The sequence below is a fragment of the Giraffa tippelskirchi genome, chromosome 10 (genome assembly GCF_054371585.1).
Source record: "Giraffa tippelskirchi isolate mGirTip1 chromosome 10, T2T-mGirTip1v1.2.pri, whole genome shotgun sequence".
NCBI classification, from domain to species: Eukaryota; Metazoa; Chordata; class Mammalia; order Artiodactyla; family Giraffidae; genus Giraffa; species Giraffa tippelskirchi.
This window is the reverse complement of record NC_137284.1, coordinates 101,412,824-101,431,979: the sequence shown is the minus strand read 5'-3', so window position 1 is coordinate 101,431,979 and position 19,156 is coordinate 101,412,824. Positions and strand designations below refer to the sequence as shown.

The 19,156-nt window shown below is 35.6% G+C and overlaps 1 protein-coding gene across 2 annotated transcripts in view; it reads right to left on the bottom strand.

The window, feature by feature from the left end:
- SAMTOR (S-adenosylmethionine sensor upstream of mTORC1) overlaps positions 1-19,156 on the bottom strand; it is a 69,976-nt gene that overhangs the window by 8,182 nt on the left and 42,638 nt on the right. For both annotated transcript variants that reach the window (XM_081537136.1, XM_081537135.1), the window contains one exon: positions 4,828-4,942. In XM_081537136.1, coding sequence (XP_081393262.1) covers positions 4,828-4,942 — 115 coding nt within the window. The remainder of the gene's footprint in view (positions 1-4,827; positions 4,943-19,156) is intronic.

The window sequence follows — 19,156 nt, the reverse complement described above, 5'->3', positions numbered from 1 at the left end:
TTGTGGAGAACTTTTGTGTTTATGTTCATGTTGGATATGATCTGTAGGTTTTTGCTGTTCTGTAATGTCTCTGGCTTTGGTATTGGGGTAGTGGCCTCATAGAATACATTGGGAAGTGAAGTCATTTGAGCCTGGAATCTTCTTTATGGGGAAGTTTTTAACTGCCAATTAAAATTTATTTAATACATTGTGGGCTATTAAGGTTATCTATTTCTTCATGAGTGAGCTCTGGAAGTATGTGTCTTTCAAGGAATTTGTCCATTTAATTTGTGGAATTTATTGGCATAAATTTTTTTTTTGTAATATTTATTATCCTTTCTTCTAATATTAGTAAAATATGTAAGATGTCACATGTTTCTCTTTATTTCCTAATTGGTATGCTTAGTGACTTAATTGATTTTATTGTTCTTCTCAAGTAGCATTTGCTTTCAATTTTTTCCCTACTATATTTCTGAAAGTTTTTTATTTCATTGATTTCTGCTATAATCTTATTATTTTCTTTCTTGTATTTTGGATTTAGTATGGGCTTTTTTGTTTTTTCTAGTTGAAAAGTTGATGTCATTGGTTTGAGACCTTTCTTATTTTATAATAAAGGTATTTAGTACTGTATAATTTCCTTTAAGTACAGTACTACTTTATTTTTAAATTTATTTTCTGGCTGCACCCACATGGCATGTGGGGTCAGTTCTCTGATCAGGGATTGAACCCATGCACCTTGGATTAGAATCATGGAGTCTTAACTGCTGGACTGCCAGGGGAGTCTCTCTAAGTACACTTTAGTGATTTTAGAGGTATCCTATGCATATACCTATGTTTTTGATAGCTTATGTTTTTATTTATCTTCATTCCAAAATATGATCTAATTTTCTTGGTGAGTTCTTCTTTCACTGATGTTCTAATTATTCCATCAGTTACTCAAAGAAAGTTGATTAAATCTTCAACTATAATTTTATAAATGTCTGTAATTGCTACTTTATCAGTTTTTGGCTTATGTATTTTGAAGCTTTTATTAGGTGCATAAATGTTGAAGACTGTTTTGTACTCTTGATGAACTGATCTTTTTATCATGATGAAATAAGCATCTTTATTGCTAGTGATATATTTTACTCTAACATCTACTTTGTCTGATTTTAATAGTGCCATTCTAAGTCTTTTGACCATCCTACTTGTGTGTATATAATTGAAGTGCGTTTCCTATAGGCAACATATATTTGAGTCCTGTTTTTTTATCTAGTCTGACAATTTCTACCTTTTAATTGGGTATTTAAGCCATGTCTATTTAATGTGATTATTGGTAAACTTAAGTTTAAAGGTATAATCTTGCTATTTATTTTCTATGTTTCCCATCTGTTGTTTCCTTTCTTGTCTATATGCCATCTTTTGGATTAAAGAAATTTCTTTACGATCCTATTTTATCTCCTTTGCTAATTTATTAGCTGTATCTCTTTATTTTACTAGTTGCTTTCAAATTTATAGTCTACATCTTTTACCTATCATAATATCTTACATCTTTTACCTTCACGTGATATCTCACCACTTAATATGTAGTATAAAAACCTATTACTATACATATAGTATACTTCTCTTTTTCCCCTCTTGTGCTATTGTTATCATACATTTTTATATAGATTATAAACTCTATTTTACAGTTGACTCTTGAACAAACACCATGAGTTTTCACTGCACAGGTCCAATAATACATGGGTTTATTTTTAAGAAATATACAGTCTGTTCTCTGTATCTGTGGATATAGAACCCAGGGATATGAAGACCTGACTTTAAGGGCTTGAGCATACATATTTTGTTATCTGTGGTGGTGGTGGGGTTTCCCAGAACCATTCCCCTGGGATGCTCAAGGCCAGCTCTACTATTATCAAATTTGGAAGAATTCTGACCATTATTTTATTTCTTTTATTCTCTTCTCCCCCTTTTTGAGGAAACTCCAATTGTGCTTCTATTTGGCCACTTGAAATTGACTCACTGTTTGCTGATGCTCTTCCATTAAAAAAAAGTGTTTAATTTTGGGTAGTTTCAATTGTTATGTCCTCAATTTAACTTCTGTAATATCTAATGTATTATTAATCAAATTTAGTACATGTTTCATATCATACACCATACTATCCATCTTCAGAAGTTATATTTGGCTATTTTTAATTTCTTTCATGGCTCTATTTTTTATACATATAGAGTATAGTTATAAGTTTCCCATCTTAATGTCCTTGTTTCCTAATTTTAACGTCTGTGTCCGTTCGCAGTTGCTTTCTGTTGGAAGACTGATCTCATTGTGGGTCCTATTTTCTTGCTTCTTTACTTGGCTGATTACTTTTTTACTGGATGTCAGGTATGGTGAATTTTACTTTGCTGTGTACTGGATTACTCTGTACTGCTATAAATATTCTAACTTTGTTCTGGGATGTATTAATAGTTAAATTATCTGCAGACAGTTTTATTTTTTTGGTTCTTGTTTCAAGATTTGTTTCGTGGTACTAGAGCAGCCTTCAGTCAAAGGTTAATTATTCCTCACTTCTGAAGCAATTATTAATTATTCTCCACTACTGGGCTTCCCTTATAGCTCAGTTGGTAAAGAATCTGCCTGCAATGCAGGAGACCTGGGTTCGATTCCTGGGTCAGGAAGACCCCCTGGAGAAAGAAACGGCAACGCACTCCAGTATTCTTGCCTGGAGAATCCCATGGACAGAGGAGCCTGGCAGGCTACAGTCCATGGGGTCACAAGAGTCGGACACAACTTAGCAACTAAACCACAACCACCACTGAGGTAAGGCAGTTTTGTGTATTCTACCCAATGCACTGTGATTCTTGAGGTTTTCAGTGTGGCTAGTGGTAACAGGTACTACTTTCCAGCCTGTGTGAGTGCACCAGACAATATAACCCTTAGACCTTTGAAGTGGTACTCCCTCCAGGTTCATATAGTTTCCTCACAGAAACGTACTGATAAGTACTCAGTTGAGTACTCAAGAAGGATTCTTTGCAGACCCCTGGAATTTTCTCTTTGTGCAGCTCTCACATCTTTGGTATTTTGTCCATGAACCATAGCTGTCTTGACATCCCAGGCCTTTCACCTCTGCCTCCAGAATTCAGTTTTATCATCTGTGCTCTGCTTGGGATCCCCTGTTGTGCCACATACTGGAAATCTCTGAAGGCTACCTGCTGGTAAAACTGTATGCCTCATTTGTTTTTACATCTCTTGGGGATCACTGTCCTTCATTACCTGATGTACAGTCTCTTGTATATTATTCTTAATATTTTGTTAACTTTTTAGTTGCTGCAGGCAGGAGGAAAGAGGATCAGATTGGCCCCTGTCACTCCATCTTGCTTGGAAGTATAAGTCTCTTCCTTTTGTTTTAAAATTAGTTATAGGGTTCTGGGAACTATAAAAGTCTGATTCTACTACCAAACTTACGTTCTTCTGCCTTCCTTAATGGCTTTACAGTTGAAAATTTACAGCCCAATCTATAAACAATTTAATATTTTAAGAATAATATTTAAGCTTGAGGTTTAGATTAAATGGTCATCATGTCTTAGCAGTCACTGAAGCATATCTCTAATGTGTATCTTGAGGAAGGAAGGGGAGAGAATCCATGTGCAAATCCACCTGCACTTTAAACTATAGCTCTGGGACTTCCTCTGTGGTCCAGTGGCCAAGATTCCATGCTCCCAATACAAGGGACCCAGGGAACTAGATCCTGTGTGCCGCAACTAAAACCTGTCACAGTGAAATAAATAAATAAATATTTAAAAGAAAATAAAATAAGACTATCTTCTGATGGCACAGGAATTCTCTGCAAAGTATTTGTCTACCTTTAGAAAGTAGAGATAATAGTAAAGGTTTTTAGCATTTTCTTATTTGTCAATGTTAGTCATAAAGATTGTCAAGCTCATTAATTAAAGAATAAATTTATTTAAAAGTTGACGCTTTAGGCAGGAATTTTTCAATTATAACAGCAAACATTCCTTTAGCACTTACTATATAACAGGCCCTTTGCTAGGTGCTTTAAGTACTTTTTCTCCAGTAAATGTGACAATCTTATAGGGTATGGTCCATTACAAATCTAACTGAACAGATGAGAAAACTGAGGCTCAGACAGTCAAAGTGAGGTTGAAAGTAAGACTTCTTTCTCTTATTAAAGTACTTATTGAGTACTTAATAAGCCAGGCACTCTTCTAGATCCTGGGAGCATAATGGTGGGGATAAAAAAAATCTCTGACCCTAAGAGTTTATACTCTTAGCACATAATCTCTTCATAGCAATAAAAATTAGTAAAAAATTTTTTGTGCCTGGTGCCATATCAAAAGTTAAAACTGCAAAAGTTATGAATTTATGTCACTGAGGGAAATAAATCTAATTTTAAAAACAGAGGAAACATTCTTTTTAAAGTTAAAGTAGTTTTATCTACTAAATACAAATTTGGCAGTCTCCAAGACCCTACTCTTTATTATTCCATAATAGCTCTACATCACAGTACATTTCAGAAAGAGATGCATTAAAAAAAATCTAAATAAAAACGAAAAAGCCGAAACATTACAACTATCTGGGAATTTTGCAACCTACTACAATTTCTTGACTCCAATGACAGATGATAAACAAGAAACAAAATAACAAATATGGTATTGGTCAAATTAATATCAGTTAAAGAAATGCTCAAATTTTCATAGACTATACATTTATTTTTGAATAGAAAGAGCCTCTTATCAACTTGTACACAGGAAATATATTTGCTATTTCAGGAATATAAAGATAGTGCTTTCTTTTGTATATACATGTAAAATATTCAAGTCTCAAAACAAAACAAACAGAACTATGCATACCTCTACAGCAGGTACAATGTCTATGCCAACAGTTAGAAATTCTTCAAACTTCAGAAATGGGTTAAAGCAGCTGCCAACGTCAAGTAATCTGATCTTTCCTGAGGTTTGTAGCAACCTAAAAATAGATTATTTTCAGTATGCCTTTTATAATATGAAATAAAATATAAGAAAAATTCAAACGTTTGAGAATAAAAAAGATATATAGACTATTGGCTTTTTGGTCTCAGGATCCCTTTACATGTTTAAAAATTACTGAGGGCCTTGAAGAACTCTTTCGTTTATGCAAGTTATATCTACCAATAATACCATGTCTGAAACTAAAACTCAATGGTTTAAAAACATTAATTCATAGTGAAAATCTAAACTAGAAAGGTAGTAAAAGTGAGTTATTGTTTTACATTTTTTCAAGTCTCTTTAATGTCTGGCTTAATAGAAGATGAATGGATTCTCTTTATCTGCTTTTCATTCAAGCTATTGTAATATCACATGCCATGAAATTTCTAGAAAACTCAACACTAGATTCAAGAAAGATTGAAGGTAGAAAAGGCAAATGACATTTTAGTATTATTATGAAAATAATTTCCTCCCCAAAGAGACCCTGGAAGTCTCTCAAATTCCTAGATCGCATTTTGAAAACTATAGATGAAAGAATCCATTCACAAATTAATTCTCAGTTACCAATATAACGATGTCAATGACTTAAGGACCAAAGAGAAAAGCCATTATAGAATAGTATTTTTTAAGTAATGAAAAAATTTTATTTTGTGCAGGAGCATGCCTCATTTACAAAAGTAGTAGGAAAAAAGAAGGTAACCAAACTATACATGATCATTAAGGTTAGTCAAATGCAGCTAATATGGATCTGAAGAAGTGAAGTGAAGTTAAAGTCGCTCTGTCATGTCCAACTCTTTGCGACCCCATGGGCAGTCCATGGAATTCTCTAGGCCAGAATACTGGAGTGGATAGCCTTTCCCTTCTCCAGGGGATCTTCCCAACCCAGGGATCGAACCCAGGTCTCATGCACTGCAGGAGGTTTCTTTAACCAGCTTAGCCACAAGAGGGGTTTCCCTGGTGGCTTCCAGTTGTGGTTAGTGCCCCTGACACTGCAATAGGCCACAGTCAACCCACGTCTCCACCAGAGACTCCTGGACACAGGCAAATCTGGATCAGTCTTTTGTGGGGTCACTGCTCCTTTCTCCTGGGTCCTGGTGCTCACAAGGTTTTGTTTGTGCCCTCCAAGAGTCTCTGTTTCCCCAGTCCTGTGGAAGTTCTGTAATCAAATCCCACTGGCCTTCAAAGTCAAATTCCTTGGGGATTCTCAGTCTCTTTGCCAAATCCTCAGGTTGGGAAGTCTGTTGTGGAGCCTAGAACTTTCGCAGCAATGCAAGAACTTCTTTGGTATAATTGTTCTCCAGTTTGTCTCTTGCCCATCCAGCGGCTCTTCCCAGATAGCGGATGGTGCTAATGGTAATAGACCTGCCTGCTGACACAGGAGATGTGGGTTCAATCCCTAGGTTGGGAAGATCCCCAGGAGAAGGAAATGGCAACCCAATCCAGAATTCTTGCCTGAAAAATTCCATGGACGGAGTAGCCTGGTGGGCTACAGTCCATGGAGCTGCAGAGACACTTTTTGTAACCCCAGACTGCAGCATGCCAGTTCCCTGTCCTTTACTATCTCCTGGAGTTTGCTCAAATTCATGTCCATTGAGTTGGTGACGCTATATAACCATCTCATTCTCTGCTGCTCTTTTCTCCTTTTGCTTTCAATCTTTCCCAGCATCAGGGTCTTTCCCAATGAGTTGTCTCTTTGTATCAGGTGGCCCAAGTATTGGAGCTTCAGCTTCAGCATCAGTCCTTCCAATGAATATTCAGAGTTGATTTCCTTTAGCACTGACTGGTTTGATCTCCTTGCTGTCCAAGGGACTCTCAAGAGTCTTCTCCAACACCACAATTTGAAAGCATCAAGTCTTCAGTGCTCAGCCTTCTTTATGGTCCAACTCTCAAATCCGTACCTGACTACTGGAAAAACCATAGCTTTGACTGTACAGATCTTTGTTGGCAAAGTGATGTCTTTGCTTTTTAATATACTGTCTAGGTTTGTCAAAGCTTTCCTTCCAAAGAGCAAGCATCTTTTAATTTCATGGCTACAGTCACCATTTGCAGTGATTTTGGAGCCCAAGGCAAAAAAAAAAAAAAAAAAAAAAGTCACTGCTTCTATTTTTTCCCCTTCTATTTGCCATGAAGTGATGGGACCAGATGTCATGTTCTTAAGTTTTATGAATGTTGAGTTTTAAGCCAGCTTTTTCACTCTCCTCTTTCATCCTCATCTAGAGGCTTTTTAGTTGCTCTTCACTTCCTGCCATTAGCATGGTATCATCTGCATATCTGAGGTTGTTGCTCTCAGTAATACACTTAATCCATTTCACATTTCTTTGGTTTAGCTCTGCAATTTTTTTTTTTACATCAAACATATATTTTCATTTTAAACACTAATCACACAGTGAACAGAACATCCAAATAAATACTACCCAGGTCAAGAAATAACATGTTGCATCCTAGAAACACAATTCTCCCTGACTACATCCCCTACTCATTCTGTAAAGGCAGCCACTATGCTGATTTTAATGATAAACATTCCCTTAATTTCCTTTGATAGTCTCCCCACCATGAATGTTTTCTGAGTAATACAGTTTCACACTACACATTTGCTTTTGTGACTTTCTTCTTTCACTTAATATAAATTTGTGAAGGTCATCTGTGTTTCTATAATTTAATTCAGATTCTTGCTTTGTAGTAGTACCTTTTACACAACACATCCCATTGTGATTTTGATGAGAACTGCACTGAGTCTAAAGATCATTTGGGAAGAATTAACATATTTACAATATCAAGTCTTCTAATGCATGGACATGTTATTGTTCTCCATCTACTTAGGTTTCTTTCATTGTCTCCAAATAGCTTTAACAATTTCTCTTAAAGATCCCATGTATATTTTATTGGATTTATATTTCTTGTTAGCTCATTTTTGATGCTATTACTGCTTTCCCCCATGGATAAACCCTCTTATTTTTTAAAAATTTAATTTTTCATTGTTGGTTACAGAAATGCAACTCATTTTGTATAATGATTTGTATCCAGCAGCTTGACTAAGTTTCTGTTATCTCAACTGCTAATCTGTATATTATTTTGAGTATTCCAGTCTAGGTACTAAGAGTCGGACACGACTGAGCGACTTCACTTTCACTTTTCCCTTTCATGCGCTGGAGAAGGAAATGGCAACCCACTCCAGTCTTCTTCCCTGGAGAATCCTAGGGACGGCAGAGCCTGGTGAGCTGCCGTCTGGGGGTCACACAGAGTCGGACACGACTGAAGCGACTTAGCAGTCTGGGTACATAGTTATATGAAATCTGTGAAAAAAAACATTTCTTATTGCTTTTCTTGTTTATCCATCCACCCACTCACCCACCCATCTATTTTTTGCCTCACTGCTTTTCCCAGGACTTCTGTTGTTCAGCTGCTAAGTAGGGTCTGACTCTTTGCAACCCCATGGACTACAGCACACCAGGCTTCCCCATCCTTCACTATCTCCCAGAGTTTGCTCAAACTTCAGGCTTCTAACACAGTACTAAACAGGACTAATACAAGCAGTTACTATTTTGTTTTCAGTCTCAGAAGAGACATTTAGTATAATTTTCACCATTAATATATAATTCACTATTAAACACAATGACTGCTGTAGGTTTTTTATAGAAACCTTAATAAACCTGAAGAAGCTCCTCTTATACTTTGCTAGTTCCTTTTGTAAAAAAAATTTTCATAGAAATCTGTTGGATTTTATGAAATGCACTCCACTTGGCTACTGAGATATGACTTTAATTTGTTTACGTGATACAGTACACTCAATTCTGTAGTGTTAAATCAAGCTTGCATTATTGGGAATAATCTGATTTGGTTTTGATAAATTATTCTTTTTATAAATTAAAGCATTTGTTTTATATATGTATATATAGCTGGTTCTATCTGTGGTGGTTCTGGTCTATAAAGTCATCACAATCACTGAACCATGCTCTTAAGGGAAACAGAAAATTAGGCCTCTGATTACAATACTTTAATTACCAGATCAACATATAACTTGGATTTATGTGTATTTCTGTTTAAAAGTACCTTATTTAATATATATTACAATGTATCAGCACTAAACTCACAACCAACACCATTATAACTCATGCCTAAGGGAGGCATATCTAATATAGTACTTTCTCTGTAAGGCGTAATACAGCCTTCTTGTTTTTAGATACACTTGACAGAACTTAAACATTATGCTTAGGGGTCATTTAAAAAGTGAAATCAATAAAAAGCGCAAAAAATGTACTCTAAATAGACTGAAAACGGGACATTTTTATACTTTAGAATTGAACAATAAGGAAGAGCTTACCTTCCCAACTTCAGCTAGGAAGGTGTATGTCAGATGACTTAAATTTTTCACCACACTGAGCATGTCCACAAATGAGACTGAAAATACCAAGGGTACTGATCTTGGAATTAAATTTTATTGATTAGGTGAATTTGCAGATATGGAATTTTTGAATAATCAAGATAAACAGTGTGTCCACATACACACACACATATATATTTGCATCTATGTTCATAAGTGAGACCAGACTATAATTTTCCACTCTTGCACTGTCCACAGAGAGTTTTCATGTCAAGGTTATGCTAGACTCTTAAGGTGAGTGCAGAATTCTTTTCATTCTATTTTTAAGAGTATGTGTAAGAATAGACTTCATTTTCCCTTTAATGCTTATGAGAACTTGCTGGTAAAGCCATTTAGGCCTAGAGTCTTATTTATGAAAAGATTTTTAACCATTAATTTAATTTCTTTAATATTATTAACATCCACAAAGTTATTCAGTATCCTTCTACTATTTTTTAAATGTCTTCAGTATGTATTGCTATATTCACCCTTTTTAACATTGAAATTGGTTACTTGTGACTTGTTTTTTGGGATGTACCTCACCCAGAGATTTCCAATTTTAATGGTCATTATAAAATTCCAGCTTTTATATTTGTTGACTTTTTCTACCTTCCTGCTGTTTACTTTTTTCACTTTTTTGGTGGGGAAGGAGCTTATTTGCTGAGTTATCTTTGACTTTTTTTTTAACTCTTTAAAAATAATTTATTTATTCACTTTTGGTTGTGCTGGATCTTCACTGCGTTGTAGGTTTTTCTCTAGTTGCAGTGGGCAAGGGCTCCTCTCTAGTTGTAGTGTGCAGGATTCTCACTGTGGTGGCTCTCTTGCTGCAGAGCATGGACTCTAGGTTGTGTGGGCTTCAGTAGTTGCAGCTCTTGGGGTATAGAGCACAGGCTCAATAGTTGTGGCTCATGAGCTTAGTTACTCTGTGGCATGCGGGATCTTCCCAAACCAGGGATCGGACCCGTATCTCCTGCACTGGCAGGAGGATTCTTTACCACTGAGCCACTAGGGAAGCCCATCTTTAACTTCTTGAGATAGACTCTTAATTCATTAGTTTTCAGTTTTTCTTTATACTATATGCATTTAAGCTATAAATTTTCCTTTAAGTGATGCTATAGCTATACCCAAAAGTTTTAATAAAAAGCATTTTTGTGACATTTTTTGACAAAAAATTCTTCACAAAAAATATTATTTAGTTGAAAATATTTTCTACTTTTTGTTATAATTTTTCACCTCATGGGTTTTTGGGGGAAGGTTATTTACTAATTTCTATACCTTTGGGTACTTTCTAATTCCCATTTGGTACCAATTTCTTGCTTAATAGCATTGTCTGTATAACTCAACCCTTTGAGTCTAACTGACATTTGCCTTATAAATTTTTATAAATTAATAACATTTTAAATATTTACTATAATTTTTAAATAACATTTTTGGTAAATGTTACCTGTATAGTATAGATGAAATGGATTATTTTGTAGTTTTGGGGTACATTATTCTACATATGGCTGTTAGGTTGTTAACTATGCTGTTCAAATATTCTAATGTGAATGCTTGCTCTCTGTTATTGAGAAGATGTGTTAAAAATCTTAGAATTTTTTAAAGAAGCAGAAAAATATCTTATAAATTGATAAAATAGCACCACCTTCATAGTGTTGTATAAAGATTAAATGAGTTAACTACACACTATACATGAGGACAAGGAGTAAAGAAGGAATAATTACCAAAAATTTGGTACAGTTAAAAAAAAAAAGGCTCTGGAGAGAGATAATCAATAGAACTCTATCTTTACTGGTGCTTTATTACCAAGCGACCTTAGATATTTTATTTACCTGTTTTGTGTCTGTTTCCTCCTCTGTAAAATGAAAGGCCATTCTAATTCTAAAATTTTAGATCAGTTCTTAATAGAATAAAATATTACCCTCTTACTTATTTGAAATCTGTCTATATCAATATCCTGCTGAAAATATTCAAATAAACAAAAACTAAGACTTAAAAAAATTACTACCTAGTGAATTTTTCCTGAGGTCCAAATTTCATGAAAATCTATTCTGTCAGATTGTTAATGGACATGTAACAGCAGCAAAGCTCTAAGGGGCACTTTTTTCGATGTGTCATACATAGGATAAAAACTGGCATAATTATGGCACTCTGTCAGATACAATTCTAATGAACCAAAGTCTTTCACTGGAGGTGGAATGGAAAGGGACTCTTGTCACTTAGGATACCTCTGCTTGAGACTCTCTACCAGTAGTTCTTAATTTTTTGGGTAATATACTTCGAGTATCTGATGAAATTTATGGCCATTTCCCCCTAGAAAACAATACATATATGACACACAAGTCACACTTGGCTATTATTCAGGGTGGTTCACAGACTCTGCTTGCATTATCTGAGTTTCCATGTATAGGCAGTGATGATGAAGACAAGGTTTTATAGAATCACTGTCTTGGTCTGGTACAGTTTAGTGGCAAGGAACAGAAAACCATTTAAACTAGCTTAAGTAAAAGGCAAATTTATCTTAAATATGAAAAGATACCTCACGGAATTCAACTTTAAGAAGCACAGTTGGTCTTCATGGGAACAGAAAAGGTATCAAGGAGATACTCTTCTATCTCCTCTTTCTTTCCAGAAAACTGCCTCAGTTGCCTACAAAAATTTCTGGACATTGATGATTAAAATAGACATGGTTCTGTTAGGTAGTCAGAATAGGAAACAGGAGTCCAGAATGGCAGGGCTAAAAGACAATGAAGGGAAAAGCCCATGAAAATAGAACAAAGGAAGGTCCGAGGACCAGAGTGAGGCCCGCAGGTAGAACAAACGGCACTCCTGGCTAGCCCAATTGACATAGGGCAGGCCCAGGGGGAGGAGAAAACATATAAAAAGAGGAGCCAAAGGGCCGGGGCTCCCTCCTTTCTTCTCTTTGCGTCTTTGGGTCGGCATGCCCTCATGCCTCGAGGATGTATTTTCCTGCTATTTTCTAAATAAAATTGAGCTGTAACACGGAGCTGTAACATTGATCTAAGAGCTATAACACGGTCTGTTCGAGGCCTGAGAGCTATAACATGGTCTGTCTGAGAGCTATGACACGCCGAGAGCTCTAATGTCCGTCACTTCAAATTTTTGTTGAGATGAGACAGAACTGAGGAGAATACACTCGCCTGACAGGTTTATACCCCTGAACTATACTATTAAAGTATAACTATTTTTCATTTCAGTTTAGAGTACTTAGTATTTATATACACAGTCATGATATGGGTTAGATTAATAAAGTAGCATCTGTGAACTCTTCTCTGAGTTAATGTCTAGCATTCTTTGTTAGGATGTGCTCTTTAAATTCCTTTCCAAGACACCTATGACTCTCAGATAGCCTTGCTCAGGTTATACTTTTCATGCTTTCTCTCTCTTTCCATTGCAACCTAGGACTTATTACAGCTATATCACTTTCTACTGAAACATCTCTCTGAAAATAAACATCAAACTCAACCACAATATACAATTTGCCACCATTAAGAATGTTGAAATGTGATGTAGGCTCTGTAGCTTCATTAAACAGTTGTAATCAATTTTGTGGTCTACGGCAGCACTGCTGGAACGTGTTAGTGTTCTCTGGAGACTACTCTGAGGCATTTGAACACATTTTTCTAAATGTGCACTAGGCTGTAAGAAAGCAAGCCTTTTTTAGACATGCCAAATGTGATTCCAAAGAGACTGAGGAAAAACAAAGTCATTACACCTTATGAGAAACAAAACAGAAAGAAATGGCTGAATTTACTAATGTTGGTAAGGTAAATATTTAGAAGGTATTAGTTTTTCTGACCAGGAAAATCTACAGAACAGATCAACAGTCTGATGAGCCAGGAAACAACTGGTTATCTACAGGACAGCTAATTGAAATACAGTTAGACTGGTTCCTAATTTCAATGTATGGGAACCTTTTTCATTTACATTCTGTAAAGTGATAAAACATACTGATTAAAAGACAAAGTTTGGTTAGAAAGTCTGTTATGGTTCCTCTACATTTTATCACCTCTTTCAAATGTTCATTTACATTCCTCAGTAAATTTTCACTTTGCTTTAGATAGATTTATGCAGAGAACCTTAAAACTGTATTATTTGGAAACATTTTTGAATTCAGTCTTCAACTTCATGTAAGTTTCTCAAAAGTGTTAAGTAAAAATCTTGCATGTAAAAATGTATAGGCTATTCATATGATAACTTTCTATTTAAATTTCTTTCCTAAGTTGATTTTTACTCAATACTGCTTTTGTTCTCTTTTCTAAAACAGTTATAGTAAAAGACTGTATTTCTTTACTACTCCTGTCTGCCTAGGCTGTTCAAATGATAACTTTCTATTTAAATTTCCTATGTTGGGTTTTACTCAATATTACCTTTGTTCTCTTTTTCAAAACAGTTATAGTAAAAGAGCATATTTCTTTATTCCCTCCCCCTCAATTCCCATCTTGTTGGTTACGGAGCTTAATAAGGAAACACAGAATTTTATTTCCTACAAAATTTTCTGTCTGGCATGCTGCCAGTGTCAACAAGAGAATCTTGAACGCCTCAAGACATTTTAAGAGGAAGCTATAAACTCTAAGTAAAATGTTTTGCTTGTTACATAAGAAAACCTGGCAATATTTACCCAAGTATACAGTTTAAAGCAGGTTTTCAAAGTGCTCTCTTCAAAGCTGTAGGTATTTTCCAGAGTCCATTCAAGAGCCAACAAAGGCAGACGTGGGAGATATTGGGTGATGACAACTTCTATACCCTTTGCCTACACCACAAAATGTTTCCTCTGAAGAAAATATTCTATGGCTAAAATGTTGAAATCAATAATCCAAGCCTTACTTATTACCCTACTGGTTTGATATAGAGGAACGGGAAATTAGATTTCCATATAGTATCTTCTTCAGGAGAAAGAAAAGAAGAAAATGCACTATTGAGAGTCAGTATGTAAAATAGCACTGTCACTCTGAATTCATGACAGTCATATATATGAGAAATTTTTTTACAATCCAACTTTTAGGGGTGATAGATAACAAGTAAGTGGGTAAAATTACTAGATACCCTGGATCACATTAAAACTCATTTAGTTCCACCCATCTTTCTGTCTTAATCATTTCTTTAAGGAATAGCAGAAAAAATAGTTAAAACAGAAAACTTTTGATTCTGATTGATGGTGTGGTTTATTATCATTTATTAATATTTAGAGAATACCCAAACCAAGGATTGAACCTGGGTCTCCTACATTGCAGGCAGATTCTTTACAATCTAAGCTACCAGGGAAGTCCAGCATTTAGCAACTTGCTCTTAACATTTCATATAGTCTATTTCATTTCTATATGTATCATAAATCCTTGAAATGATTCTTAAACATTACTGATTTTGATGCCAATGTGTAAAGCCAGACAATAGCTTCTCCTTCGCATTTTGGTAGTAAAGAACAAAAAAAATGTACTAGAAGGAGATTAAGTGTGTGAGTAAAGGTTGTTTATAGGCTAAACAATCTGCACTATGTAGATGAAGTCAGGCTTTAATAAAGAAAAGTGAAGGCTCAGGGAGTTAATGATTTATATCTGAACGGACAGTTTTTCCCAAAGTGCATTTCACAAAATAGTCTTAGAAGATGCTTCTTTGTTGATAGGTCAAATGAAAATATAGTCTCTTTTTTGAAGAGCTACAGGCATGTAACCATATAATAGCTTTCTAATTAAAAAACTCAACTTTAATGTCCAAATTTACTTTGTTGACAAACCCATTTTTAAATTATGTCTTACTCATTTTACAGAATTTCTCGTGAAAACAAAATTTTGAGACTGGAGATAAGGGACTCATGAGAAAGGCATGGATATCTAGTTTTTAAGCAAAATATATGAAAAAAACTGAAAGGATAACCCAGAAAATCCATATACAGAGATCACAGCAGGCTTATGAAGAAGTAAGTGAAAAGATCTCAGCCATGGCTTCACATGAATGCCCGGATTGCTGCTCTTATTGACAACATTTTTTGTGTTGCCATCATGGTGATCACTGTCATCATATAACAATGGCCACTATATCAGCAGTGTAAAATTCTTATGAGTAGGTACTATTACTCTCATTTTACAGATGAGGGGAATGAGGCTTAGAGAAGTTAAATACATATTGAAGGTCATTTGCTAGTTAAGTGATTTCAGATGGAATTAAAATCTGACTCGTAGTCTGAGCTTTTAACAATTATGCTCCCTGTGTCTCCCACAGAAGGAAGTATCAGTTTGGATACAACTTAACAGTTGCCCATGCATAAAATAAACATGCTATGGAAATATTTACTATAAATGTAGGTCTGCATTCTAAAAACAAGCTAATCATATGTATTCGTTTTCTCTTATTAAATAAACTACCACAAAGTTAATTTAAAAATACAACCTAATTTTGTAGAAGTTCAGGCATGCTTGGCTGGTACTCTGCTCTGGGTGTGATCAAGCTGAAATCAAGGTTTCAGCAGAACTAGGCTCTTATTTAAGAGTTTTGTGAGGGGACAATCCAGTTCTAGGCTTATTCAGGTTGTTGGCAGAAACCAGTTCCATGTGGATGCAGGACTGTTTTTTTGCTGACTGCTCAGCTTCTGGAGGCCACCTATACACCATGGCTCATGGCCCACCCCATTTTCAATGCCAACAATAGCACATTCATTCTTCTTATGCTTCAAATCTTCCTGAGACTCTCTGTCCCCCTTCTCTTCTGTTGCATTTGGAAAAAGTTATTTGTTTTTAAGGGCTCATGTAATTAGATTAGACCCACCCAGATAATCTTCCTGTCTTGGTCAACTGATCAGTAACATTACCAGAAAAAGACGGAGATTGCTGGAGGAAGAGGGATTTTTACCTCCTTCAGACAACTGTTAGACTCAAGGTGCAACATCTTGCAGATTTTAGACCTGCCAACCCCTATAATCATGTGAGCCAATTCCTTAAAATACATCTGTCTGTCTGTCTCTCTATGTACACACCCACACAATGTATTAGTTCTATTTTTCTGGAGAACACTAATACACACTTCCCAACAGAATCCCATGTATCTGGTGGTCAAGATTCCTACTTTCATGTAGGGCTACCTGAGAGACGAGAGGGAGTTTCAAAACACAGAGGAATATCAGTGGCATATCCCTACTAACTGTTCCCTAGCAGCATACCACAACATACTGAGTTTCCCTGCTCCCACGTAAGTCAATAGATAGACTGAATCACTGGTCTTAATCAAACTAAACCTCATGAAAGAGTAGCTTATCAAGATTCCTGGCAAAGAAACTTAAAGGTTTAAGATATTCTAAAAATGCGAACGCAAGGGAGTTAGAAACAACACAACACAACAGATCTGATACTTCTATTTCTAGTAAAAACATTTTCAGCTAGATTGAAGCAAAAAAATTACTAAATCAGATCTGGCAAGAAATTAGAAAAACTCAAAATTATAAATAAAGCTAACTGAAATGCAGATTTATATTCACTCATGACCTTGTCCTAAGTGATTAACCTACATTTCAGCATTTTTTAACAACTCAAAATTTTATGACAGGGCATGATTCTTTAAAGGCAAGGGTCTAGTGCTTGAATGAGAATACATTTTATATGTAATGGGAATCTTTTAAGAGTTACTATACTCTTACCTGTCTTCTTAAAAAATGACTTAATATCTTTTCTTGACATGAGAGATATTCATCATGACTGTTCATTATTTTTATAGATATATAGGACTCTATTCCTACAAAAAAATTGCCTGTTTCTAGAATTATTTGTTTTCCTCTAAGATAGTTGTCTTTTCTCTCAGTGTCACATTTTGTTATTATGTAACAGGCTCGTCTGTTTTCTTAAGGTTTCCAATCTATTATGCTTTGAAAAATTCTCCCCTTTATTTCCTTTTTCATTTTGATGTATGAAGGCCTTCTTCCATGGCAATTACTTGAACTGATCTCATCTTTGTTCAGAGTGGTTAAACTCAAGTGGGTTAAAACTAGATACATTGTCTTTTATTGACAAGGGTAAGAAGCCAAAGAGTAGATAGAGATATTAGATTCCCACTGTTTTCTCAAGATATCAAGTGTCACACACAACCCCTCCACCACCTGAACCCCCTTTTTTAAAGCCTTTTCTTAGTCTGCTTCTAACATTTTAATCCTTTGTTCTTCTCCTTGGGATCACCCATAATGTTGTATTTATCTCCAGTATTCTTGCCCGGATAATCCCGAGGACGGTGGAGCCTTGTGGGCTGCCGTCTATGGGGTCGCACAGAGTCGGACACGACTGAAGCGACTTAGCAGCAGCAGCAGCAGATACTTTGGGCCAACATCAAAGTAAATGTTACACAGAACTGAAAAGATATTGTAGGGATAAAAAGAAAATAAAGGAAACAAAGTACACTAAGTTCCCCTGTTTCTAACCTCAATTAAGTTTTCTTTGTTCTAAAGTCACAGTTAACTTAATCATGAGATTGGCACTATCTGGGGTTTTGGTTAAAATTCATTTTATAGTCTTTTAAGAGAATTCATTCATTCATTCATTCATTGATTTACTGTGTTTGCAACTCATTCCGGTACTCTTGCCTGGAAAATCCCATGGACAGAGGAGCCTGGTAGGCTGCAGTCCATGGGGTCGCTAGGAGTCGGACACGACTGATCGACTTCACTTTTCACTTTCACTTTATGTGAGTTGGGAAGATGCCCTGGAAAAAGAAACGGCAACCCACTCCAGCATTCTTGCCTGGGAAATCCTATGGACAAAGCAGCCTGGCAGACTACAGTCCCTGGGGTCGCAAATAGGAGGATACAACTGAGCGACTAGCACTTTCTTTTCACTTTATGTGCAAGGTTACTGTGTTAAGCCCCCAAGTTAAAGCAGAGAATAACAGAATTTGAACATCTGTCCTCCTAAAGTACTCACTGGTACATGGTTTGGAAAATTATAATCGTTAGGAAGATTATTATAATGACCCTTGGGCAAGTTACTAAAGTGATTAACTTAATTCTTTTACAATTCTCTAATCCTTTCTTAAAGTTCTCAACTATCATTTAAAGCCTAAAGAAAACCTGGCTTTTAGACACAGACACAAGTTCTCTTTTGATTTTATGATAGAGTAGATTAATTTACTGTGAATTCTGTCAAATATACAGACTTTCTCAGGTTTTCAAAACTATTTCTACCTTTGGGAATATGTATTCAATCTAGAGCTAATGCATAAAAGTACCCAGATCCTGGGAAGAACAGGTTTTTCCTCTTAGAAGTCCTTAATGCAAATAAACACTGCCTAAAGGCTTAGAGATTGTGTGAGGTAGACAATGCCATTCTGAAATACCTTACTACTCTACACTCATATTTACAGTTTAAAAGCTCCATGCTGTGACCTCTACTGCTATTGGTTTAGATTAAAGTTAACATAGGTAAAATGTTTCTTTGAAGGCTAAAAACCACTGCACTGGCAAACTGAGGTAGAAAAGAATCCAGCTGGCTAAGGTTCTTCAACAACTTACATATTTCAAAGAAGGCTTCCATTGGAGGTTCATATTACATCTATGGTCATGTTCTTAAGGCCACACTCTTTATTTTAAAATATTCTCCAGAAGTAAAGCAATTACTCTCATACTTTCTATATCATATTACTCAATTGTTTCCATATTTTTCTTTCACTTATTCAAATATATACTGAGTAATTACTGTATGCCAGGTATTCCATAGGTACTGATGATATAGTTATAAGGCAAAGTTACTGACCTTAAATTTACACAGCAGGAATATAATTTAGGTAACTGCTCTATTAATAAAATATCACGAATTATTTTCACATGCCTTTCTATAAGTAAAGCTGAACTGAGAATGGGAAATA